The 23,770-nt window shown below is 39.1% G+C and overlaps 12 protein-coding genes across 12 annotated transcripts; 6 read left to right on the top strand and 6 right to left on the bottom strand.

Annotated features, from left to right (window-relative positions):
* Positions 1-108: 108 nt before the first annotated feature.
* Positions 109-2,928, bottom strand: VTP21DRAFT_6314 (uncharacterized protein; the record flags this gene model as incomplete). The annotated part of the gene is made up of 11 exons (XM_069396931.1): positions 109-455; positions 517-660; positions 718-811; positions 887-1,027; positions 1,091-1,180; positions 1,255-1,485; positions 1,544-2,316; positions 2,370-2,451; positions 2,512-2,624; positions 2,702-2,786; positions 2,869-2,928. The coding sequence occupies 11 exons, from the start codon at positions 2,926-2,928 to the stop codon at positions 109-111; spliced, it is 2,160 nt and encodes a 719-aa protein (XP_069247199.1).
* Positions 2,929-3,373: 445 nt separating this feature from the next.
* On the bottom strand, positions 3,374-3,662 carry VTP21DRAFT_6313 (uncharacterized protein; the record flags this gene model as incomplete). The annotated part of the gene is made up of 2 exons (XM_069396930.1): positions 3,374-3,516; positions 3,584-3,662. 2 exons carry the CDS (start codon positions 3,660-3,662, stop codon positions 3,374-3,376), a joined length of 222 nt encoding a protein of 73 aa, XP_069247198.1.
* Positions 3,663-4,015: 353 nt separating this feature from the next.
* VTP21DRAFT_6312 (uncharacterized protein) lies at positions 4,016-5,899 on the top strand (the record flags this gene model as incomplete). Its single annotated transcript, XM_069396929.1, has 1 exon — positions 4,016-5,899. One exon carries the CDS (start codon positions 4,016-4,018, stop codon positions 5,897-5,899), a length of 1,884 nt encoding a protein of 627 aa, XP_069247197.1.
* A 298-nt stretch (positions 5,900-6,197) lies between these two features.
* On the bottom strand, positions 6,198-6,631 carry VTP21DRAFT_6311 (uncharacterized protein; the record flags this gene model as incomplete). The annotated part of the gene is made up of 2 exons (XM_069396928.1): positions 6,198-6,525; positions 6,591-6,631. The coding sequence occupies 2 exons, from the start codon at positions 6,629-6,631 to the stop codon at positions 6,198-6,200; spliced, it is 369 nt and encodes a 122-aa protein (XP_069247196.1).
* Positions 6,632-7,183: 552 nt separating this feature from the next.
* Positions 7,184-8,702, bottom strand: VTP21DRAFT_6310 (uncharacterized protein; the record flags this gene model as incomplete). Its single annotated transcript, XM_069396927.1, has 7 exons — positions 7,184-7,510; positions 7,591-7,750; positions 7,807-8,044; positions 8,103-8,316; positions 8,382-8,393; positions 8,475-8,537; positions 8,595-8,702. 7 exons carry the CDS (start codon positions 8,700-8,702, stop codon positions 7,184-7,186), a joined length of 1,122 nt encoding a protein of 373 aa, XP_069247195.1.
* A 741-nt stretch (positions 8,703-9,443) lies between these two features.
* VTP21DRAFT_6309 (uncharacterized protein) lies at positions 9,444-11,265 on the top strand (the record flags this gene model as incomplete). Its single annotated transcript, XM_069396925.1, has 2 exons — positions 9,444-10,811; positions 10,876-11,265. The coding sequence occupies 2 exons, from the start codon at positions 9,444-9,446 to the stop codon at positions 11,263-11,265; spliced, it is 1,758 nt and encodes a 585-aa protein (XP_069247194.1).
* Positions 11,266-11,795: 530 nt separating this feature from the next.
* On the top strand, positions 11,796-12,821 carry VTP21DRAFT_6308 (uncharacterized protein; the record flags this gene model as incomplete). The annotated part of the gene is made up of 6 exons (XM_069396924.1): positions 11,796-11,872; positions 11,932-12,046; positions 12,110-12,219; positions 12,311-12,324; positions 12,384-12,716; positions 12,781-12,821. The coding sequence occupies 6 exons, from the start codon at positions 11,796-11,798 to the stop codon at positions 12,819-12,821; spliced, it is 690 nt and encodes a 229-aa protein (XP_069247193.1).
* Positions 12,822-14,215: 1,394 nt separating this feature from the next.
* On the top strand, positions 14,216-15,708 carry VTP21DRAFT_6307 (uncharacterized protein; the record flags this gene model as incomplete). The annotated part of the gene is made up of 8 exons (XM_069396923.1): positions 14,216-14,440; positions 14,499-14,592; positions 14,661-14,696; positions 14,763-14,857; positions 14,918-15,004; positions 15,067-15,156; positions 15,238-15,498; positions 15,553-15,708. 8 exons carry the CDS (start codon positions 14,216-14,218, stop codon positions 15,706-15,708), a joined length of 1,044 nt encoding a protein of 347 aa, XP_069247192.1.
* A 254-nt stretch (positions 15,709-15,962) lies between these two features.
* Positions 15,963-16,857, bottom strand: VTP21DRAFT_6306 (uncharacterized protein; the record flags this gene model as incomplete). Its single annotated transcript, XM_069396922.1, has 6 exons — positions 15,963-16,058; positions 16,116-16,211; positions 16,265-16,341; positions 16,403-16,565; positions 16,625-16,716; positions 16,782-16,857. 6 exons carry the CDS (start codon positions 16,855-16,857, stop codon positions 15,963-15,965), a joined length of 600 nt encoding a protein of 199 aa, XP_069247191.1.
* A 393-nt stretch (positions 16,858-17,250) lies between these two features.
* VTP21DRAFT_6305 (uncharacterized protein) lies at positions 17,251-21,471 on the top strand (the record flags this gene model as incomplete). Its single annotated transcript, XM_069396921.1, has 13 exons — positions 17,251-17,559; positions 17,621-17,719; positions 17,782-17,987; positions 18,041-18,120; positions 18,185-18,392; positions 18,457-18,574; positions 18,631-18,746; positions 18,813-19,201; positions 19,261-19,337; positions 19,408-19,629; positions 19,687-20,118; positions 20,180-20,970; positions 21,033-21,471. The coding sequence occupies 13 exons, from the start codon at positions 17,251-17,253 to the stop codon at positions 21,469-21,471; spliced, it is 3,486 nt and encodes a 1,161-aa protein (XP_069247190.1).
* Positions 21,472-21,801: 330 nt separating this feature from the next.
* Positions 21,802-22,834, bottom strand: VTP21DRAFT_6304 (uncharacterized protein; the record flags this gene model as incomplete). Its single annotated transcript, XM_069396920.1, has 7 exons — positions 21,802-21,861; positions 21,917-21,994; positions 22,063-22,088; positions 22,156-22,249; positions 22,309-22,445; positions 22,534-22,680; positions 22,789-22,834. 7 exons carry the CDS (start codon positions 22,832-22,834, stop codon positions 21,802-21,804), a joined length of 588 nt encoding a protein of 195 aa, XP_069247189.1.
* Positions 22,835-23,128: 294 nt separating this feature from the next.
* Positions 23,129-23,648, top strand: VTP21DRAFT_6303 (uncharacterized protein; the record flags this gene model as incomplete). Its single annotated transcript, XM_069396919.1, has 3 exons — positions 23,129-23,249; positions 23,449-23,545; positions 23,612-23,648. The coding sequence occupies 3 exons, from the start codon at positions 23,129-23,131 to the stop codon at positions 23,646-23,648; spliced, it is 255 nt and encodes an 84-aa protein (XP_069247188.1).
* Between the last annotated feature and the right edge of the window lie 122 nt (positions 23,649-23,770).

The raw sequence follows: 23,770 nt of genomic DNA, 5'->3' as shown, positions 1-23,770 counted from the left end.
AGTATACTTGTATTATTTATTAATGATGTAAAATGGTACTGAAATTAACGGAGATGATTTCATTTAATAATGAATTTTAATTATGCTGTGAGAATTACTTCAAGATCACTACTGCGTGAGATCCCGTTCTGAATCGTTAGTTTTATCTGCTCCCTTTGGTTCGGTAGTATTATTTGCTGCTCCTGCTTGTATTGCAGGCATCACTGAATTACCATCGGCACTATTTTCATCCACAAGTCGGAGAATTCGTCGTGATGACACAAATGGAGACCAACGTAAGTTATCTGGCCAAGCGCGGGGATAGTTTTTTCGACGAAATCGTTGCAGATAACTCTGAATCTCTTTTTCTTTTACTAATATGCGGAACTGGCCATCAGAACCTTTGCCTATCATGTCACAAGTTTGTAGAGTCGATATGATATCATCAGGAGTCATTGCAGTTCTATTGCTGATGTCTAATTAAGATATTAAGAGTTAATAGCGTTGAGCATCAAGCTAAATGTATATTAACATTACCTTCGATGCTTATTGGGCCACTTTGATTTTCGATTTCTTCGAATATTATGAGTTTCCAATAGTTACGGTAACTGAGTAACCCTAAGTCAGAAAGGGGCTTCTCGGGACTACCCGTTTTACCTTCTTTCTTGGTAAGAAGATAGCCTAGATAAAAACATAGTTAATCCCTCGCCTATCATAATATAATAAGAGAAAACGCACTGAAATCAATTAAGAGATTTCCATATCCTTTACGTTGGTGTATTGGGAGTGTTAGAATGCAGGAAACGTTATTATTCATTTGTGAAAGTTTTTCCTAGAGATATAATATGATATGTAATATGAAAAGACAGCTAATGTGTTGAAAAGAAATTGAAAGTTATATTGTTACCTTTGAAAAATATCCGACAAAACGACATCCCGTATCATCCACTTCAGTCATCACGTAAAACAAAAAGGGTTCAACGTCGTAATATAAGGTTTTATGATCGAGAAACATTTTTGCTAGCAAACATAAATTCTGGCAATATATCTAAATGATTTGAAGAGCATATGATTAAATTATATAAAAATTAAGCTAAAGAAAAGCATATACCTTATTCTTACGGCCATCCACCTCAAATATTGAAATTATGCCATCGCGATAGATCTCATCGCCAGGGGGATGTTTGATAGAGCATTTCAGCTGAAAGGTTGGTGTAAAATTTAGATTAATTAAACTTAAACAGTACTAGATTCTTTTAATTGATTTACAATTACCTTGTGTCGTCTTGCCATGAAAACACTATTCATATACTTTAGGCAAAATTCGCAGATATATAGGACAGGAATGTGGTGGTACTCTTCCGGGTAAGGCGCAACATACCATGTATCGATCAAATATTCGCCAAAACGAATTGCACGTATTCTCCGAGTGTTTGTCAGTTGTTCTTGAGGATCAAGGTCATTAATATAACTTAAGTCTTTTTCGATTGCCTTTCGAGAAAAATCCTATAAGGGCCAAATAGTAATTAACAGATTCTATGATTTATATAATCGTGGCACGTACTTCTGCTGCAGATTTCGCCCTTGCAAACCAATTTTTATCTTTCTCATCCGGGTTCGTCTTAGTTGTATCTGCATCAGCGGCCGACAATTTCCCCCCAAAAGGTTGGTCAGGTTCAGAGTCTCCGCTCATATCCTCAGTGATGGAAACTGCCTCTTCAAAATCTTCCCCAGATTCAAAATATACCTCGGGAACTTCCTGTTCTTCTCCTCGTTTTCTTTTCTTGCTTGACTTTTTATTGACGGAGAGCGAGTGCGATGGGTCTGACTTTCGCGTGCTTCCTTTAGAAACAGTTAATTTTATCTTTGGCGTTTGTTTTCCCGATCCTGGCATAAATTCGAAGACATTATTCTGTTTTCCTGGTGTAGCATCACTTCGGCGAAGGAGGCGGCGAGTTGGCCGACGTACAGAGTGTGTTGAGTTATCATCAATATCTCCACTATTCTTGCTATATACTGAACTTGAATCGCCAGTAATTGAGCCATTATTACCAGCAGTTTGCCTCCTATCATGACCTTTCGCTTCAGTTGATTTTCCTCGATTAAATGCTGCGGCAATGCCGTTAACTTCTTTAATTCGCTCTTCTTCATCATCTGTTAAAATCAGCCGTTTGCGGGGCCTTCCGCGTGGACGCTTCAGAAGTGGGTCTGTTGCATTTCCGATTATGCTCCGTTTGGACGGTGTGCCAGTAGGAGTAGAATCAACATTGCGTGAGGATGCATTACTAAGTTTAATATCGTCTTTATGCGTTTCACAGAGGGGACAATGCCAACTTCCTATATAGAAATTCGATCAGAGGATGATGGAGTATACCAAAAAAAGAATTGACCTTCAGGTATATGCTCTAGGGGTGGATCAACGCAATACGTATGGCAGCCCCGATCACATCGATCACAAAACATTAGAAGGCTCTGACAGAAAGTGATGAATTAATATAATCAAAGGTTATATGTGAGAATTTAACTTATTACTTCATCTCCTTTTTCTTTACAATACTCGCAACTCTTGCAATCGCTACATTGCCAGTCGTAGCTATTAGCAATCTCTGCGATCTCTGAAGAGAGGTCATAGCAAGTAGGATGAACTACAAAAAAATACAACATGTGCATTTAGATTCCTCAACAAAAACCCTTATATTTTCAATAGTAGACAGTAGCATACAGCCTCGTAAGCACTCGTGGCAAATTAATATATCATCCGATTTTGATTCTTGGCAGCGACAGCAGAGTATATCAGATTTCCATTTCTTTCATTTTATGGGATTGAATAGTATTTTAAAACGTAAATTAGAACTGTTCAAAATTCATCAAACCTAGTCCAGTATTTACTTTTTCAGGGAGAATTGCACTCCTCCTAGGACGATCTAACCTGCGTAGCGAATCTGCCATGTTTTTTTTTCTTCTAATCACTTTTACAACTCGCGACTCGTACTTTCTGGAGTCCAATATCCAAGCCACAATTGTCATACATATAATGTGAGCCACATTATGTTGTATTTGCAAGAGCATATCGTACGTTCATGGAGAGCATCACCTCAAATAATTTATTATTAACACCCATTAAATACTAATAGTTTTGTTCATCTCTGATTCTCCCCTGTATTACCACTCTATGGCTTTGAAATACCAAAGAGTAAGATGATAGCAGTAGCAAGAACGGGACTTTATTATGCGATATGGCATAATAAAGCCCCTATGCATAGGGCCAAGTTTTCCAATAAATGTACGGGGGCAGTAGATTCTTCTTACTCTAATGGAAAAGCACAGTTCAGTTTCAGATATTATATTCACATTTTCTTATTTTACTCTGGTAATTGATACTATTTGTATCACTCTACATATAACTTGTTGACTGGATAGCTACTACTGATCTCTCCGGTGGCTCTTGACTAGTGCACGAACTGCTGTCGCCCGTTCCAAAGGGAGGGGGGAAATATGCTAGCCTGGAGATTGGTCCCAATAAGCATGTTTCCTTGTCTATGGCCACAGAAATATAACAGATTAGAACGTGAAGCAAGCCATAGCACTAATCTTTATGGCTCACTATTATTCAATGGCTTTGCCTCAATTATGGCGCGGTTAGGGCGCGAAGAAGTATGGCAGGATACAATGCGCACCGGCATGGAATCCAGAGTTCAATTCATTAAGATTCTGCATTGCACCATCCTTGGTATATATGTCCGAGATTCCATCGGACTGCCGCTCAGGGATATTTGTCACCCGCTCCAACCCGATCCAACCTTTTCAAGGGACTGGCCTATTTCGGCTAAGACAATATCCCGAAGAATGATCGTGAGAAATACACTTGGTACATGTCACTCAACATCAAAGTTTGCGGTGAGCTAACCAATTGAAAATCGGTGCCACAGAAATTAAAAATAAATAGAACAAATAAAAATTCTCCTGATTTCTAAGTTGTCTTTCTTTCCGTTTGTTTTGCTCTTCGTTACTCTCTAGCCTTTGTCAATTTGTAGCAATGTTGCGCATTCCACTTTCTCATCGCATGGTTGCTCGCCCGAGTCACCGGCCTATCACCAAGGCTTTCTCCAGGCGCTCCTCCACTCATCCTATGCACCAAAAGTCGGATCCCAATGGTTCTCCTCCCACAGCGAACACCAATGCTTCTTCCACTCTGATCTCGCAACATCCTCGCCATGTCACTGCCAATACTCCTTCATCTCCCGCTCAGCCTACGTCTGCAGGTCTTTCCTCTACGGCTTCTAACCAAGCACCCTTTGTCCGCGACACCGCTTGGGCTGCAGGTGTTGCATCTGCTTCCGCTTTTTATCTTCAGGGCCGACAGCCATCTATTGTTCCGGAAGATACCCTATATGGCTCTTCAGCCGAAGCAGTCTCACAGGGAATTTTCAATCAAACTAATTCGAGTTTGCAGGGTAAATCTACAGGAGAAATTTTTCTCTCATTGCTTGTATACCAACTGTGTGCATTTAACTGGCTTGTGGAGACTGCTCCTAGTTTACTCCATCTCTCAGACCGTATTGGTCTCAATCCTGTGACTCACTGGTTTGTGCGCAACACTTTCTTCAAGCAGTTTTGTGGTGGCGAAACTGCTAGTGACTGTATTAACACGATGGAGAGGCTTAAGCAGTCAGGCATAGGGTCAATTTTGGATCTCTCTGTGGAGGCTGATATTGGCGGTAGTTCTTCTGTATCAAAAGGTGACGAAGACTCCCGTGCCAAATGGAACGGTCATGCTGATAGAATCACTGAGCTGACCTTGGGTTGTATTCAAACGGCATCTGCACAACCTAATAGTTTTGCTGCTGTCAAGGTCACAGCCATGACTTCTCCTCAGGTCTTACTTAATCTCTCTTCTGTCCTTGCTTCATGCAAATTGTCTTTCTTTGCTCAATCGGATCGCGAAGGAACAATCGGTCAGAGCGAGTTTTCCAGCCTCATTCCTGACAAATCACTGTCTGAAGCTCTCTTCCGCCACGCTGATAAGAATGGTGATGGGCGCGTTGACTGGGTCGACTTCACGCGCACTCTCTCGCTCGACAACTCTGTAGCCCGCGAGTACTTCAAGGGTCGCCTTGACACCGCCGACCTTGATGACTATGACCGCATGGTTCAGCGCTTGACGTCTCTTTGTGAGCTCGCGAAAGCTAACAACGTGCGCCTTATGATTGATGCGGAACAAACCTACTTCCAGGACTTGATCGATCATGTAGCAATTAATTTGGAGCAACGCTACAACTGCATTGGTGATCCACATGGGCCGACGGTATTCAATACGTATCAAATGTATCTGCGCGAGGGCCTTTCTAAACTGAAAGCTGACTATGAGCGCTCTCAGCGCGATGGCTTCATTTTTGGAGCCAAATTGGTACGAGGCGCATACATGGTTTCGGAACGGAAGCGTGCTTCCGAGCTTGGTCTTTCGGACCCAATCCAGCCGAATCTAGAAGCGACCCATGCCTCATTCAATGCGGGCGTGGACTTCCTGCTGAACCGTATTGGAGAAGCCCATGCCACGAGTGTCACAGACTCGCCTGCTGCATTTATGGTTGCATCCCACAATGCTTCTTCGGTAGTAAGGACCACAGCATCCATGGAGCATTATGGAATTTCTCCTAAGTCCGGTATCGTGATGTTTGGACAATTGATGGGGATGTGTGATCAGATTTCATACACTCTTGGCCAAAACGGCTACTCGGTGTATAAATATGTGCCTTTCGGAGCTATTGCGGAAGTAATGCCCTACCTAGTTCGCCGTGCTCAGGAGAATGCATCGGTGATGGCAGGTGCGAATGCCGAGCGAAAACAATTGTTTACGGAGTTGAAGGCTCGCCTTTTCAAACGACCTCTTTCTCCCACGAGTTCCCCCGCTATTCTCTAAATTTTTTTTAAAGAAAATAATCTCTATTTTGGCTCTACTTTTTGCTCTGTATATTTAAACACGAAAGACTTTGATATCTTGTTTGCTTCGATTCCTATGATTATGTTACTTTGCTGTATATCAACTATTATACAATAATCAATACATTTATAGACTAGAAAATAGCTTTTATTGGATGAATAAAACTCGAATTCCCCAATCATAGTCAGACCCTAGATTATTGAACACTGATAGAAGACTGATATATTGGTAAAGGATACCTCTTGATGGTGACAGAAAGAGTTATAAAATACTATGGTTACTTAGTATCCTTTAAAGCAGCGGTTTTTTGTTTCTGATTACTCTTTTTTGAACGCTTCTTATCTGCAGCTTTAATTGCTGAAGGCTGCTTCGTTTCCTTTCTTGCCTTCCTTTTCTCCTGCTTCTTAGTAGCTGCAGCAGACTCCTTTTTGACTGGCCTTTCCTTCTTTACGAGTTTAACCGTTCCAGACGGCCCCTTTGGCTGCGCAAATAGCCCTGCTTCAACCCCCCGTTTTATCGCTATATTTATTTGCGAATCTACCACCTTCGTGTCATCTACCCCGTAGTTCTGATGTATATATTTTTTGATTGCATAGCGCGAAGATCTATCCAAAAGAATGTAAACACTTTCAGCAAGGACAGTGAAAAAACAACGTATTGTGAAGCTTACCCCATGCGCTCTTTCAAGTTCGTGATTGCGGCAATTATCATTGTTTTATAGGGAGGATGCGAAGGATTCTTAGATGCTTCTTGCTTTTTTGAATCAACTTTAGGTGAACTTTTTTTGTGTCTGGTCCTTTTGATTTTATGGTCTTCTCTTTGCTTTCTCGATTTCCCTTTTTTTCAATGACACTCGCTACTTCTGTTGTCGTTTTTTTCTTTTCTGGTTCTGTTTTCGGCTCTTTCTCATTATCCCCCACGATAGTGGCTTTTTTCGCAGTCCTACGAGTCATATATACCGTTTATCCTGGAAGATTCAATAAGAATTGATAAATGTGTGCAGAATTATGAGATTATTGCAGAGCAAGTGAGTGGGTAGAAGAAGGAGAGAAAGGGTGTGTCTCATGACTCCGCTCGATTTGTGTAGCCGACTAATTCAGAATCTAGTGTCACAGTATAAATCAAAACATACAGCGCGATAGCAACATTGATTATATAATTTTTATATGCGAGATTTATTGTGAAAAGCAATAGGCGGGTTAACGCAATCAAAATATTCCATTGTACCCTTTAGCAACACGTTATCACACGTAAAATTATTGCTTACAATTCCTCATGCCCCTCCTTTTGTTTCGAATCCTTAATAAAGCTAGAAAGAATATTTTTGCGGATTGTAAGCTCATCAGCCTTTGAGCGGCTTAGCGAACCGGAAGAAAGAAGTCGTCCTAAACGTGCCAATTCTTTGGTTGGGTACTCTTCATCCTTCACAATTTTCTCCATCACTTTCATGTAGTAGCGCGCTTGAGGCTGGAGCTTTTGGTCCAATGCAGACACTTGTTCCTCAGCTTTGTTAACAATGGGTGATCGCTCACTGGAAGAAGCACGAATGAACTGGGAAGCAATACTATCCAGCTCGGGGATCTTACCCGCCTACAAGCAACAGTCGCGAACAATAAATTAAAAGAGACGGAAGAATAAAACCTTAGGGCAAATGTACGGGTTTATTTTACCTCCACATTGAGATTACCGCCAACCACGCGATGGGTACCACAATGTTCGTTCAAAAAATCAACAAAATCTTTTTGTGAGCGAGAACGATCATAGTCAATCGGCTTCTTGTCATCACCCTTAGGGAAAAACTTGATAGTTGGATAGCCAGTAACTCCATATCTATATCATAACGTTAGATCGGCCAAACAAAAGAATACTACAAAATCAGCTCTTACTTTTCCGCGAGACTCTCATTCTGTGTCGCGTCAACATTAGCAACAACACAATCCAACTCAGTAGAAAAATCTTGCGCCACTTTCTCGTAAATAGGGGCCAAGTTCTTGCAGTGACCACACCACGGGGCATAGAACTCTACTAACACACCCTTATTTTTATCCAGAGCAACTTCATCAAAGTCAGATGTAGAGAGAACGGTGACAGCAGAAGGCTGTTTTTTGATACGAGGGGCAACGCCTTATTAAAAGAATTATCTAAGTTATGATAGTTAATGATATATGACAAACTACTCTACCTGATTTTTCCTTAACAAATGCGGCAAGAGAATCGAGATCGCGTCCTTTGTTATAATCTTCTGGCTTGTTGGTGCTCTTAGGGAACCATTTTAATGTAGGGAAACCGGAAACATCAAATTTCTGCCCCAAATCGCGATGTTCATCCGCGTTGACTTTTGCGATAATAACACGATCTTTAGCATAAGAGAACGCATCAGCAAGTTCCTCATAGGTCTAAATAAAAATAAATGAATTAACATGACAATAAAGTCCAATCTTCAGAGTAGAAGCTTCTTTACCGGAGCAAGATTCTAAAAAAATTAGAGCGAAAAATTGGAAATTAATAAAGCGGCTTATTTAGTAGTGGTGTAGGATTTCTTCCACCAATTTACCTTGCAATGTCCACACCACGGAGCATAAAATTCGACCAAGGCATGTTTTGATCCATCAATGACCTAGAGGGGAGAACATTATAAATTTTAGATCGGAAAATTGTGTTGATAATTAATCACCTTATCAAAGTTGGATGGATTCAAATCCACAACATTGCTTTGACACAGAACGAGTCCCAGGAGGGTAAATGGTGTAAGTGCTAAAATGGCTGATTTCAACATTATCATCCCGAATTTTGGCAAGGGAAAAGAAGGATAATAATTGCTTATAGTGTAGAACGAATAGAAGAGGAACACGAATATACTGCCAGAAAGATTAAAAATTATTAAAATTAATTATTAATGCGTTTCGGATATATAAGGAAACCATTCGCATAGAAGCAATATTTTAATCTCCTCAACTAAGTTATAGAAACAAGGTGTCATAAAGCTTCCTATATGAAGAGTTTCAGATCGATTATTCAGTGCACTGTCACGATAAACTACAGGATAGCAGAGACCAACATTCTGGGGGGAGCTAATGTAACAACTCATGATTTCTATGCATTGTTGCATTTTTCATATAGTCATTTTGTTCGCTATGATTGTCCCCGTAAGAGCGGTAGAACATTGTTCTGATAAAGTTGAATCATAGATGAACCATGCTCTCTTGTGATTCACGGCTTTCTTAAAGTCAAGCTGGCTTGTTGCTAATATTTCGGCTTGTTATCACTGATGCGGTTAAGCAATGGCCGGGATAATACTGATAACCTGGATTTTACTGAAGGGCTGAGGCATTAGGTTTGTTTTTGGCTTTTTGGAACAATCTGCTATGTTAATGATTCGGCCGAAGAGATGAGAACAGCCTGGGCAGAGATGTCAGAGTGAATATCTGCCGAGGGAAGCATCAAGTTGCTGCGGATTGATTTTTGGCTGAACCTTCTCCTCGGAATTTTAGTAGTCAAACAGCACTGTCACACAAAATAACCCATGAAAATGACTGGTCATAGACATATTATTTTGCGCATACAAGTAACACCTTCACTCTCTATTCATCCTTTGCATCACGCTTTCCCTCTCGCCCCCCTGTATTCTTCCTTCTCTTTTTTTATCTGCGCTGGAACGCACGATCTGTTCTCTATTTTATTCGTATTTGTGTTGAACACATATACACCTGGAAATATGATAAGAATTAGCGATTGGACGCTTCGCACATATCTGTTTTACTTCATCTGGTTTGTTATCCACGGCGGCCTATTCGTATATGGCTTCTTCAAGCAGAAGCTCGATTCGGAATTGCAACAACTAAATGATATTGGCTTTTCTGTGTGGACTTCTCGGGGAGCTGGTCTTGCCCTAGCTTTTGATCTTGCGTTCATTTTACTGCCTGTATGCCGTAATCTGCTTCGAATGCTGCGCTGGACTCGCCTAAAACGCTTCGTGGATCTTGACGAAAACATCTGGCTTCACAAAGTTACTGCTTGGACAATGCTATTCTTCACGAGTATCCACGTTACTGCACATTACATAAATTTTTACACTCTTGATGCTGTCCTGCGAAGGCTCCCTGCTCTTAGCATCCATTATTCTACCTGGGGAGGCACGACTGGCCATTTGATGTTACTCTGCATGCTGCTCATATATACCACCGCAACGCCCGAAATCCGCCGTACCAGCTTCGAGTCTTTCTGGTATACTCATCATCTTGCCTTCTTTTTCTTGCTGCTTGCAATGCTCCATGGTTATGGCTGCTTCGTCAAAACGGGTACTGGAGAATGCCGCGGGTATAATTCATGGCAATTTATTATCGTCAGCTACTCCCTCTATGTTATTGAAAGAGTAATACGTCTGGTGCGTAGCCGACGTGAGACTTACATCTCCAAAGTCGTTGCTCATCCTGGAAACGTGATTGAACTGCAAATGAAAAAACCAAGCATGCGCTACAAAGTTGGACAGTACATGTTTTTGAATGTACCCGAAGTATCTTATTTCGAGTGGCATCCTTTTACAATTACCTCCTCGCCTGATGAAGACTACATATCTGTGCACATCCGTCAAGCCGGTGACTGGACTCGGAAACTTGCAGAACGCCTTGGATATCAGACGGTCTTTAAAGGAAGTGAAGAGGTACTAGCACTGAGACCTGGAGCACTCTCCCTTCCGCAAATACGTATCGACGGACCATTTGGCGCACCCTCAGAGGACGTGTTCGACAATGAGGTTGCCATACTCATTGGTACAGGTATTGGTGTCACACCTTTTGCCTCAATCCTCAAGCATATCTGGATTCGCCATCAAAAGGGCCAGTCTTTCAAGCTACAACGTGTTGAATTCTTTTGGATCTGCCGAGACACAAGTGTATGTTATTGCTTCTTAAACGAAGTCAATTCTATTTTATCTGACTCATTTATTACTCATTTAGGCATTTGAATGGTTCCAACAATTATTGCGGCATGTAGAGGAGGCGACCTTCTACCTCAAGTTTCTTGGCATTCACATCTATCTCACTGGAAAATTGCCAGAAGAGACAGTCTATAATCTTATGATCAACGATGTTTCTTTACCTCAAGATCCGGTGACCGACCTGGAATCACGGACACATTATGGCCGACCTAATTTCGCCCTAACCTTCCGGCATATGAAAGTGGCAATTGCATCAGGAAATTATCTCCCTGGACTACATCAGGGCTCCAAGGTGAAAGTGGGTGTATACTATTGTGGCCCACCGGCACTAGCCCGCCAGCTAAAACGCGAGTGTAAAGAAGCTTGCGATAAGGCAGTGCAGTTTGTACTGCACAAGGAGCATTTCTAAAGCTGATACAACCAAAAGCATGTGTCGTCTCATTGTAAATTCACATTTCCTTAATTTTTGATTTCTTGTTATATCTTGAGCTTTTGTGAAAGTTTCCGATATCTTCTTGAAATATATCTCCATCTAAAACTAAATCTATCTGGGCTATGTATGAATCATTTTAAATACGAACTCGAGACTGACACCTGGTGATGAAGTTAATATTACCTAGTATAACATATCAAGCCGATAAATAGTGTTTTTTTTTTCTTAATAAGTATCAAACTATTTTATCTTAATGGAACGCTCTTTCATTTCTTATGGTATTTTCCAGCCATTTAATTTATTGCTTATAAAATTTTGTATAATGTGTGGAAATATTTATTTCGTTTTATCTTAAGTGATGAATATATTACATTTCGTTAATGAAATGCCCACTGCATGCTTTCTAGTTGTTCCTTTTCTCGTATTGCTCGCATACAATATCTGCACCAACTCAGCTTTTTTCGTCTGTATTTTGTTAGTTTAACTCAGCCTCCAAGTCACATTGAATGGAGATGTCAGTCACTCTTGGGAGAAAAATTAACTTCAGTCTTCTCAGAGAAGTGATGACGGAGAATAATGAGTCGTATGTAATTTAGCTTGTAGAGATTGATACTAAATTACTAATTATGTATTTTATTGAAGAGTCTTTGAGAAATTAACTCGGGAACATGGCACCGATGTTGGGATAATAGATGAGAGCGCTCTTGAGTCGATATTGGAAGATAGCGACATGTCCTCAAGCGCTGAAGATTCGCTAGTAAGTTTACATTTTGACACAAACTTCAAGTGGTTATTCAATAAGCGATCACACTACATCTAGGCATTATCGATTTTAAATGATTTGATAGACGAGTGCACATTATCAACTCTGTTTGAAGCACATCGAGAAATGAAATTGTCTAACTCATTATGTCAGATATGTAGAACCAGGTACGATACAATTTTTAATAATCCAAATTTAATAAAATGTGTTTATATATTAATTTGTTCATTTAATGCTTTTTTACTATTTTTTTCTAAGGTGCCGCTCTTATGGTGAGTAGATTCTATATAAGCAAATTCAGCATGAATATGATTAATGCTGCTCTCAATAGTGCAAAAAATTGGCGTGGACATCTTTGGAAATAGTCTGCAAGCTACCAATATCCCGACATATGAGTGTGTTCGATGCCAAAAGCCATATCCATCGACACGATATGCCCCACACCTTGAAAAATGTTTGGGGCTTGCTGGTAGAGCAAGCAGTCGTGTTGCAAGCCGCCGTCTAGCTGACCGCGGCTCTTCGTCCCCTTTTACTCCAGCTAGTCAGGCAGATGATCATGTAAGTGATCACTCGGACGGAACTTATGGGGAAAAGAAACGAAAGAGAATGAATGGGCGAGCATCGCCCGGTCGCATACCCAAACTTAAGAAGAAGTCTGGATCGGGTGAGTCGTTTAATTTGAGTAACATTTGCACAATACCGTTTCATGACCCTTTTCACTATGATAGCATTATTAACCGAGGAAGATAGAGATGTGATTTATATATGAAAGTATTTAACCCTTCTTCATTTCTTAAGCCAATCCATTTCTTTATAATGTTGTTTTTGCAAATACTCTCATGTTTACAATTTTAAATAATAAAGATTATAACATGTCGAGTGACCCCTAATTATTTTAAGAGCTTTTCCATTTGTGAAGCCGTGTTGTGATATTCCAACTACGTTGGGTTCTGGCGTGATGATGTATCAAATCTCCACTTTGTGAATTAAAAATACTCGTCCATAGCTTGCGAAGATTTAACACGGGGAAATGTGAGCAATCATTCCATGTCTCCACCATGATTTGACTCTTTTCCTGAAAACACTGTGCTTAAATTTTCAACCAGAACACTTCGTGGTTTTAACATGAAAAGGTTAAAGTATTAGAGATAGACGCTGAGCAACTAGGGATATAAAAATGCTTATTTGCAAATTGGATAAAGCACCTATGCTTCTTATTTTTGTTTCTATTCCGATGCGATATCTTTAACTGTTGGTCTTATAATTTCATTTGTTATATAATCCTAAGTCTCTGCCAAATAGCCAAAGTATTGGATCTGGAAATGTGAGACTTTTATGATTCCCTCATAGTTTAATGCTGATTTGGATTGGCCTTTGAAATATATACTTATCTATCGCTCTGTCCGCAAATAATCCTTGCTGCAAGCATTCACATATGTTGATGAATATTCCTACCCAGAGAGACATTTGCTCAGCTGCGAGAAACTTAATAAGTCCTTGCGAGATAATCCCAATGTAACAGAAGGACCTAAGAACCCTTAAATGGCCCATTCTAATTCTACTTTGACGGGAAGTATGGCAACATCTCTTGTACAAACTCAAATATTTTCAAATATTCGACATGTTCCACTATCAATTCTAGTTCTTTATGAGAGCGTTGACATGATCGCAAATCCGAATTCTTCGATTACTTTAATTACATGGTACATTTCAACTTGCTAAGGTTGACTTGTCCAATTCTCCCAATAACTGAGAAATCTAAACAATGATTGGAAAAGTAGCATCTCCGAATACACTTTTAAATTGCCTATTCGGTTTGGTTTCCAGTCGAGCTCATTGCTATTTCCTTCCCCCGAGGTCTGCATGCTGATCCATAGGCATATAGACTTCAATATTTTACTTCGATCGAGTAAGTGAGCCGCAATACTGCGAATAGCCAACCATTAATAGCCCTTTGGAATGTAAGGGCCAAGCAACACATGGTTGTCTGACTTGTCTATTAGTCATAGTAATTGTTCACATTTCAAAATCGAACCTGAACAGCCTCAGTGAGCGCTAAATTAAAGTTTATAATTGCCACCAAAGTTGAGGCTTATCATTTTTATATCTAAAATAGTATCAGGGGTGGTGTAATTAATAAATAGCTGCAATAGCATAAAAGCAATGACTTATCAATTGATTGCTCCTCTTATTTTTCTTGGCGTTCCCATTCTTGTAATGTCCTTACTCAATAAGCGTGAGCCGTTGGCATCATCCCTTCGCTATGCTAAACCTCTAAATGGAGACAAAGTCGGATATCCGGAGGACATATTTCCAGGAGGAGATTATGTCTCAATTCCAAATGGATCAACGAAATATTGGCTCTTCGGCCCAGAAGATGGAAAGAAGGTTATAATATTAATAAGAAGTAAATAGGAAGTAATTCTCATTTATATGTTGCTTGTAGATTGTTCTTGTGCACGGAATTTCGATCCCAGCGGCAATATATAAACTCGTGGGGCATGAACTTGCAAAAAATGGCTTTCGCGTGCTGACTTATGGTAAGTGGGTTAGCCTTTTTTATGGTTGCCGATTATCGATATCACATAACAACTGGCTTGTTAAATAGATTTGTTCGGAAGAGGCTATAGCGATGCCCCTAAAGGTGCTCTATTAAATCTCGCTTTGGCATAATATTTTTAATTTGACATATTTCTTCAATTAAAAATAGTACCCAATGATGAGGCACTCTTCGTGAATCAACTTTTTATGCTACTTCATAAAATCGGATGGACTCATAATGTCAATATTGTCGGTCTATCTATGGTAAGCGGAATATTGGTGATTTTTAACCATGGTGTTAATTATTTTTAATTTCTCAATAAGGGCGGTGGTATTGCCGCCTCATTTGCTCAACATTTCCCTGATATGGTGGATCGAATTGCTCTCCTTGCACCAGCAGGTTTGATGGCGGTGTGTATAAACACTACTACTCCAATTGCAACTTTCGTTCTCAAACACATGTATTTTAAAAGGATTCCGAGGTACCTCTTCTAGGCAAACTGGTCAAATCATCGCTTGTAAACTCCACACTACTCATTCTAAATGGTATATCTGCTGTTAAGGTAAGGTGATCTATTAGAGATGTTAGTGAAGTTTTATTGTAAAATGCATTTTTTTTTTAAAAAAAACAAATTACGCACTAGAACTACATCGAGGATGCGATTCTTTCGCGAGTTCGAAAAGAGCTCACTCCTGGTTTCCTGGCTGTTGGTGAGGGAGAGGATATGGCACAAGTGTCAGAATTGATGCGCTTATTATCAGAAATTATGCTCTATCAGCTACGCTATCACACTGGCTACTTGCGATCCTTCTTCTCTAGTGTTTGTCATTTTCCGCTTGTAGGCCTTGAAGATGCTTATGCCGCTTTGGGTAAAATTCCGAGGGTGCCCGTACTAGCTATCTGGGTATAGATTTAATATTTAAATTTCAATACAAAAACTCAATTCATGTGAAAATAGGGAGATAAGGATCAAACGGTACCCTACAGCGGTGCAGAGAAGTTGACTAGCCGGATTAAACATGCTCAACTAATTACACTACCGGAAGCTGGTCATATCATAGTTGTCACGCATCCAGAGACAGTGACACGGCATTTGGTTGAATTTTTTAGTTAAATATTTTATTGGTTATTGAAAGTTGCCTAAGTATACGTCCGAAATGAAGACATCATTTGAGAGAACATGAAGATTAATAATGTTTTAAGTTTAGTAATGAAGCAAATAGAATTAGTTTGAAGTGAAGGAAATATATATCGAACATTCAGGAGCAACTCCTAAGGTATCAAATAAATGAAAAGAGAGAAAACTATTAGCTCAGTAATGTTTTGTGCTCGGATAACCAGCCTTAATAATAGAATATAATAATTTAGTTATAGGTGCAATAGATTATAGGTTATGATTCTACCTGTGAGATAATCGATGACTAGCGGCTCTTTCATAGCAGAGAGTTTGAACTCCTCGAGAGTCTTAATTAAAGTATATGTATTTATGCTCAGTTTCGATGAAATTGTATAGACACATACCAGTCTTCCATCACCATTTAGGTCTACATCTTCAAATAATCTAGCAACTGCCTGAGTAATGTTCATGGATTGATCCTCAGTAGATAGTACAGATGCCTAAAAATAAACATTAAATATTACTTCGAAAGTACATCCAGATTGTGCCTTACCAATTTTTTCATCACATCAATCATTTCTTCTTGTGTGACAAGGCCATCTTGGTTCATATCATAAAGCTTGAAACTCACTATTAAATACATAAAATACTTTAAAAATAATCTTAGTTGACCTAGAATTAAAATGCATACATTCCAGCTTCTCCTCAGAGGTTCCTTTCATAAAGGCACTAAGCCCGTCTACAAATTCTCGAAAATCAATTTCCTTATTATTATCCACATCAAAAGCTTTGAATAGTCGTTCTAAAAATACGTCATCTTTTGGTGAATTGGGCCGAATTACTCTGTGAAGTGTCTAGTATTTTAGAGTGTGAAAATTAAATCGAGGTCGATTGAATAAATATGTATAGGGACCTTTTTGAACAGCTCCTCATTCAAAGATTCAGTACTTCGTCCAGCTGTTTGTCTGAATGTATCCTTCAGATTTTGGATTTCTTGAGTAGTAACTATGTGATTAGGCGTAATTAGAAAAATTGAATCGATCGAAGTATTAATAAACGCAAGCACCTACAGTGTGTATCTGATGCAAGACTCTCAACCTCAGCATCACTACCAATTCGTTGCTTACGACTATGCTTTTGACCCATTTTACTTACTGTAGATATATGTATTTGAATAATTAGGGTTCTCTGAAACTTTTAACAAGAACACAAGTTAACTTGGATGTGGAGGGAAAACTACCCGCAACATTCTTTTCTTTCTCGAACACTTACTTATTTAACATTTAAAGAATTTTGATAACTTCTGTGCTACAATGTCTTGGTATTATCCATTTTTACTGTTCGGTTTTTTTTTTTAGAACTTATATCATCTCTCTCCTTTAAATTTAACAGAATTCCTTTATACTGCTAGAGATTAAGATACTCAATTCAGCATCCACACTCGCATCCACATCCACATCTACGCCCATATCCACTGCTTCACCCGCTTCTTCAGATTATACAAAATCAGCTCGTTATTTTCGGTAGAAGCTTTTCATCATGAGCAATCTATCTGATGGAATACAACTTATACAGTCAAAAGAGCTGGAGGATGGATCAACAGAATCGGAGAAAATGCAAGAGAAAAATCACCCCCAAAAGCGTCGAACTACCCTTCAAATCGGAAAACAAGAACCAAAATCCCGTGTAATTTATCTCAACAACATGGATTTGAATATGCAGCAGAAGTTTTTGCATAACAAAGTCTTCATGGCAAAATACACTTGGTATTCATTCTTGCCCAAGTTCCTTATGGCCGAATTTTCAAAAACAGCCAACGTCTTCTTCCTTATTATTTCTTGTATTCAGGTAAGTAAGTTTTCGCTGATATGAAATTTTTTCCAATCTATTAATATGATTCCAATCCCAGCAAATTCCTGGTATTTCACCTACTTCTAATCTTGCTACAATTTTGCCGCTTGCGATCGTGTTGACTGCAACCGCAATAAAAGAAATAATAGAGGATGTTGTAAGTTATCTTTTTCATATTTGAATCAAGAATGAGTTGATATAATAGCTACAAAAATATAGCAAGTGCACAGATCTGACGCTGAAACAAATGCTCGCAAGGTGAAAGTGCTGAATCATGGCGAGTTTTTGGAAAGACAATGGAAAGATCTGAGGGTTGGAGACATCGTTCGCCTAGTCGATGGAGAGTTTTTTCCCGCAGATCTAATTCTTTTGAGCAGTAGCGAGCCTCAAGGTCTTTGTTACTGCGAGACATCCAATCTAGATGGGTAAATAATGTAATATTAATAATCGTGCACAAAGCTCTAATGGAATTCTTTAGTGAGGTCAATCTAAAGATAAAGCAGGCTCTTACCCAGACCGCTAAATTCACGTCCCCACAGGAAATTAGCCGGTTGGAGGGTAATTTTGGGTATTCTACTAGACTTTTGTCTTGCAATTTACTTATTTATTTTTATCCAAAAAGGGGTCATTAAGTCCGAACTGCCGAACAACAGACTCTATAACTACGAAGGTACAATTTCGTTGACAGACGAGACAACTGGGCAAACAAAAGATTATCCCCTTGATCCAACTCAAATATTACTTCGAGGTGCGCAACTGCGCAACACCGGCTGGATTTATGGCGTTGTGGTGTTCACAGGACATGAAACCAAATTGATGCTGAATTCGCAGTGAGTTGTCTATATATTTGTATATTGGGCTCGATTTACATATTAAAATGTCTTCATCTCCTAGCAAAAAACCGATGAAGCAGTCCAACATCACCAAGATGACGAATAGAAATATACTTTATCTTTTCTTTATTCTCTTCGGAATGAGTTTGATTGCCTCAACTGGAAATCTAATTTTTAATGTAAGTATATTTTGTTTCTCAAACCATCATAAATTAACCAATCCCATTTTTTTTAGATACGAGAGGCTGAGCGAATTACATACCTTGGCCTGCAAAATGCAAATAAAGGATCCGAGTTCGGGATGAATATTCTGACGTTTATTATCTTATTCAACAGTTTTATCCCTATCAGGTATGTAAAACCGGATTTGATAGAACTCTGAAATTCAACCTTGCTAATGTTAATATACAAAAATAGTTTGATGGTTACCATGGAAATTGTTAAATTCTGGTTATCCAAGCTCATTGATGCCGATCTGGATATATATTACGATAAAACTGACACTCCTGCTGTTGCACGATCCAGCAGCCTTATCGAAGAGCTGGGCCAGGTTGAATATATTTTTTCCGATAAAACTGGAACCCTCACTTGCAACCAAATGTTGTTTCGCGAATGTTCAATTGGTGGTATATGCTATACAGAGGTGGTTGAAGAAGGCAGCCAAGACAAATATTCTTTTGATCAGCTAAAAGAGAATAGCACCTCGCACTCTACGGCCGATGTTATCAAGGAATTTCTTACACTTCTGTCTTCTTGCCATACAGTTATTCCCGAGCTTAAAACAGATAAAGAAACTGGAGAGAGTAGTAAGTAAATATAATCACATTGGTCCACATGATCCTATTAATTTCATCTCAATTATCAGAGATAATATATCAGGCCTCCTCCCCAGATGAAGAGGCTCTGGTGAAAGGTGCAGCAGGTCTAGGATATAGGTTTACAGTTAGTATTTTCAATATTACATCCAACTCTTTTGAAATAGATTATGTTAATTCCCGATATTTTGCTCTAGACTCGACGTCCGAACTCCATCAACGTGACAATTAACGGTCAAGAATCAGAGTTTGAGATATTGAATATTTGCGAGTTTAATAGTACAAGGAAACGTATGTCAGCAGTTATTCGATGTCCAGATGGCAGTATTAAGCTATACTGCAAAGGCGCTGACACTGTAATCCTCGAGCGTTTATCCAAAGAGAATCCATTTGTTGAGGCCACGCTTGCTCATCTTGAGGTATGTGAGACAATAACTCTGCTGAAAATGTCTGGGTCTGACACATCATCAATACAGTTATTTGCAACAGAAGGCCTCCGCACTCTTTGCATTGCAATGCGTAATATCTCTGAAGAAGAATACAGCAAATGGTCCAAGATTTATGATAATGCAGCCACAACCCTAACTAATCGACAAGATGAATTGGATAAGGCAGCGGAACTAATCGAAAAAGATATGTTCTTACTCGGAGCAACGGCAATTGAAGACAAACTTCAAGATGGTGTTCCGGAAACCATTCATACGTTGCATGAAGCAGGAGTAAAAATCTGGGTTTTGACGGGAGATCGACAGGAAACGGCGATTAATATTGGCTACAGTTGTAAATTACTTACGGATGAGATGTCACTCATTGTGTGCAATGAGAACTCTCATTCGGAAGTAAAGGCATACTTAGAAAAGAAATATGCTGAAATTAGTGCGATCATGAAGCGAGGCGAGGAGCTCGAGGTTAGCAATTTTTCTTCGCATTTATAAATATTATTTCTATTAACATCGGTATAAATTTAAGCCTTTGGCAGTGGTGATTGATGGCAAAGCTCTAACCTATGCACTGGAGAAGGACGTTGAGAAAGTATTCCTCAGCCTCGCTGTACTATGCAAAGCAGTGATTTGTTGTAGAGTATCGCCTCTCCAGAAGGCACTCGTCGTAAAACTGGTGAAGAAATATGTAAAAGCGGTCCTATTGGCTATTGGAGACGGAGCCAACGATGTCAGTATGATTCAAGCAGCCCATGTAGGCATCGGCATCAGTGGAGTGGAAGGTCTGCAAGCTGCGCGCTCTGCCGATTTCTCGATTGCACAATTCCGTTATTTAAAGAAGCTTTTGCTGGTACACGGGGCATGGAGTTATCATCGAATGAGCAAAATGATATTTTTCTATTTTTATAAGAATGTTGCACTTTATCTGACTCAGTTCTGGTATGCGATCTTCAATGGCTTCTCGGGTCAAACGCTCTATGAATCATGGACGCTTGCTTCTTTCAACGTATTTTTCACCATTCTTCCCCCTTTCGTAATTGGGCTCTTTGAACAATTCGTAAGCGCGAAGATGCTCGACAAATATCACCAAATGTACACGCTAGGTCTTACCAACGAGTTTTTCAACCAAAAACGATTTTGGGGCTGGCTTGCAAATGCGCTATTCCACTCTCTTATACTCTTCTTCTGCGGATACCTTTCCTTTAACGATGATATTATCTTGGGTCAGAGTGGGTATATTGGCGGACATTGGTATGTGGGCACAACGATGTTCACTGCGGTGCTATTAACGATTCTGTTGAAAGCCTCCCTGATTCTAGAGTAATTAATATTTTTTTTTCCAATGAGCTTTATTTAATTCTAATGATTTTTCTAATGAATAGCACGTGGAACAAATGGGGGGCGCTCTCCATTCCTCTTTCTTTCGTCATATATCTGATATTTTTACCCTTGTTCGCGTTTCTCGCTCCCAAGATCAACCTCTCTCATGAATATGATGGCGTTCTTGTGAAATTATTCACCTCAATCTACTTTTATTTATACATTATTGCTGTACCGATCCTTGCCATTATACGCGATTACGTATGGAAGTATCTAAAACGACAGTATCGACCTGTTGCCTATCACTATGTCCAGGAGATCCAGTGCTATAACATACCAGATTATCGCCCTAGAATGGACCGATTCCGTCAAGTAGTTAGTAAAGTCCGGCGCATCCAACGTCTTAAACGCAACCGTGGGTTCGCTTTTGCTCAAAATGATTCTGGACAGACCCAGATTATTCGTGCTTATGATACAACGCGCTCCAAGCCTATGGGATAATTTGCCTTTATTATTAGACATTTTCATTTCAATACGCATTTCATCTCCAATCTCATTTTTCTCGGTTATTTCTAACTTCAATTTATATCTCCTTTTTGCAACATGCTTTTTAGTATTAAATACATTTTTATTTCTAGTTAAAGAAAAAAAACATGCAAACTTCGAAGCAAGTTTATTCATTCACAAATTTCAGAAGATTTTAAAGAGTGGAGAGATGAATCGTTTTAAAGTCTATAACTTGCCGCATAAATAGAATATAAACTACTAATTGTTAATGGTTAAAATAGAGAAATTGCACGTAGAGAAGTGTACCCATTTTCAATTATTAACTCAGTCGATAATTACTGTTTGTTCCTCATGGGCGAGATATCGCTCTTCACGCTCCTTATCCTGCAATAAACTTTTACTTAGTCGATAGCCATCAACAACATTTTATCATGCTTACCCTCTTCCGCTTCTTTTTCTTTCTATGCTCTCCATGCTCTCCGTCTTCATATTCATTTTCATGTTTCCGTTTTTTCTTCTGCAAAAAGAATTGAAAAATCATTTAAATATCTTTGATCTAATAGGCATTAAAATTTCGATACCGACCTTCTTTTTATGTTTCTTTTCACCATCTGTGGTTAAAAGGATAATCGGTTAGTAAATTATTTGCCTAAATAATATTGAATAGAATAATTCAACCTCCTGTACCATTATGTTCATCACTCCCAGCAGCGCTTAGAGCGGCCGGAGTACCGGAGAAGTCGTCGTCCACACCTAATAAACTTCCATCAAACTATAATGGGAAAATTATAAGAATGATGCGCAGAGGACAGATGGAAAAAAAACCCTGACCCCTGTGATAGGACCACGACGAAGTGTAAATGCCTCCTCCAAAGTGGTTTTGTCGAAAGTGGTAATATCAGATACTGATATCTCCGGTCCATTAATAAGGCTAAAGATATAATTATCCTTTTTTGTCTCCATTTTTCCTAGAGCAAGAATTTAATCAACAAACATATATACACGCGTTTATTTTACACGTGCAAGTACAAAATGTCAAGAGAGAAGATTCAATACCTGGAAGATCTTTCACGTAAGGAAAATACGTTTCGTCTTCTGCATTTTGAGTATCTCCATTAGCTTGCTTCACGTATTTGCTGTACATGGTCAAGAGGTCATATTTTTTTAGCAAATCCTGATCGCCAGTCATTTCCTGCGGCGCCACTGGTATTTGAAAAAGATCATGCAAAAATTTATTAAATGGGGTTTCAAAACGAAAACATAGAGTCTTGGATCCGTAGAAAATTATTAATGCATGAATTTTATTCTTACGTTTTGGCTCGTTGTGAAAATAGTAGGAGGGTAACTCACCGCTCATGGCGGACTAGACTTGCGGTGCAACAATTTTGATGCGACGAGATATTATTGAATCGCAGTGATATTGTATATTAAGATCTCTACGATTTTACTAAGAAATTCTCATTGCACAGCATCAATAGTTAAATAAGATCGCGCATAGGTATAAAAGAGAGGAGTGCGAATGTTTCTTAAGTCTCCTATGCAATGACGTATACATAAGCCTCAAAAATGACGTCCGAACATTTATCTATTTGACGCGTACCCTCCTCCATTTTGATCGTAGCTTTTCATCAGAACTAGTGTTAAACTAAACATGTCTTCAAACACTCATCAGACAACATCGCAAGAGGAAAATAAAACACCACAAAATCAGCCTCCACCACAACTAGGAGTATTAGAAGAGGATGACGAGTTCGAAGAGTTTGCCACTGAAGGTGAATAATTTCTCTAATTAGAATGACTTTTGATACGTGAGTCCGAGCTGGGATCTCTCCCCGGAATTACATATATACCTGAGTTTATTGAATGATACAATTTGATTTTAAGTGGTGAAATTGAGATAATACACAAATTCAACTGATCTCGCAGCTGATCCTATTTCTATAAAATGTACTAACCTTATTTTCTTAATAGATTGGAATGAAGCGGAGAATGAGAGCCAGGAAGCAAACTTATGGGAAGATAATTGGGACGATGATGATATAGAGGATGATTTTTCTAAACAACTTCGGTAAGGAATTGACTCTTAGTTTATTTTATTTCTAGTCCTTCATATAGCGATCATATTTGATAATAGGGCCGAGCTGGAGAGTAAGAACCAAATGAAGATGTGAATTTTGCATTCTTTTAAAATGTAATTAAAAATTATTTCCAATACTTTTGAAATGAGACACGTTATAAAAAGTAAAGTATGCTAATATGATATCAACGAAAAAATATTGCACATAAGAGCACC

Source organism: Calcarisporiella thermophila (assembly GCF_041956535.1).
Source record: "Calcarisporiella thermophila strain CBS 279.70 unplaced genomic scaffold VTP21scaffold_26, whole genome shotgun sequence".
In the NCBI taxonomy this organism is placed as follows: Eukaryota; Fungi; Calcarisporiellomycota; class Calcarisporiellomycetes; order Calcarisporiellales; family Calcarisporiellaceae; genus Calcarisporiella; species Calcarisporiella thermophila.
Note: the sequence above shows the minus strand (reverse complement) of the source record. Positions and strands in the feature narration are given on the sequence as shown.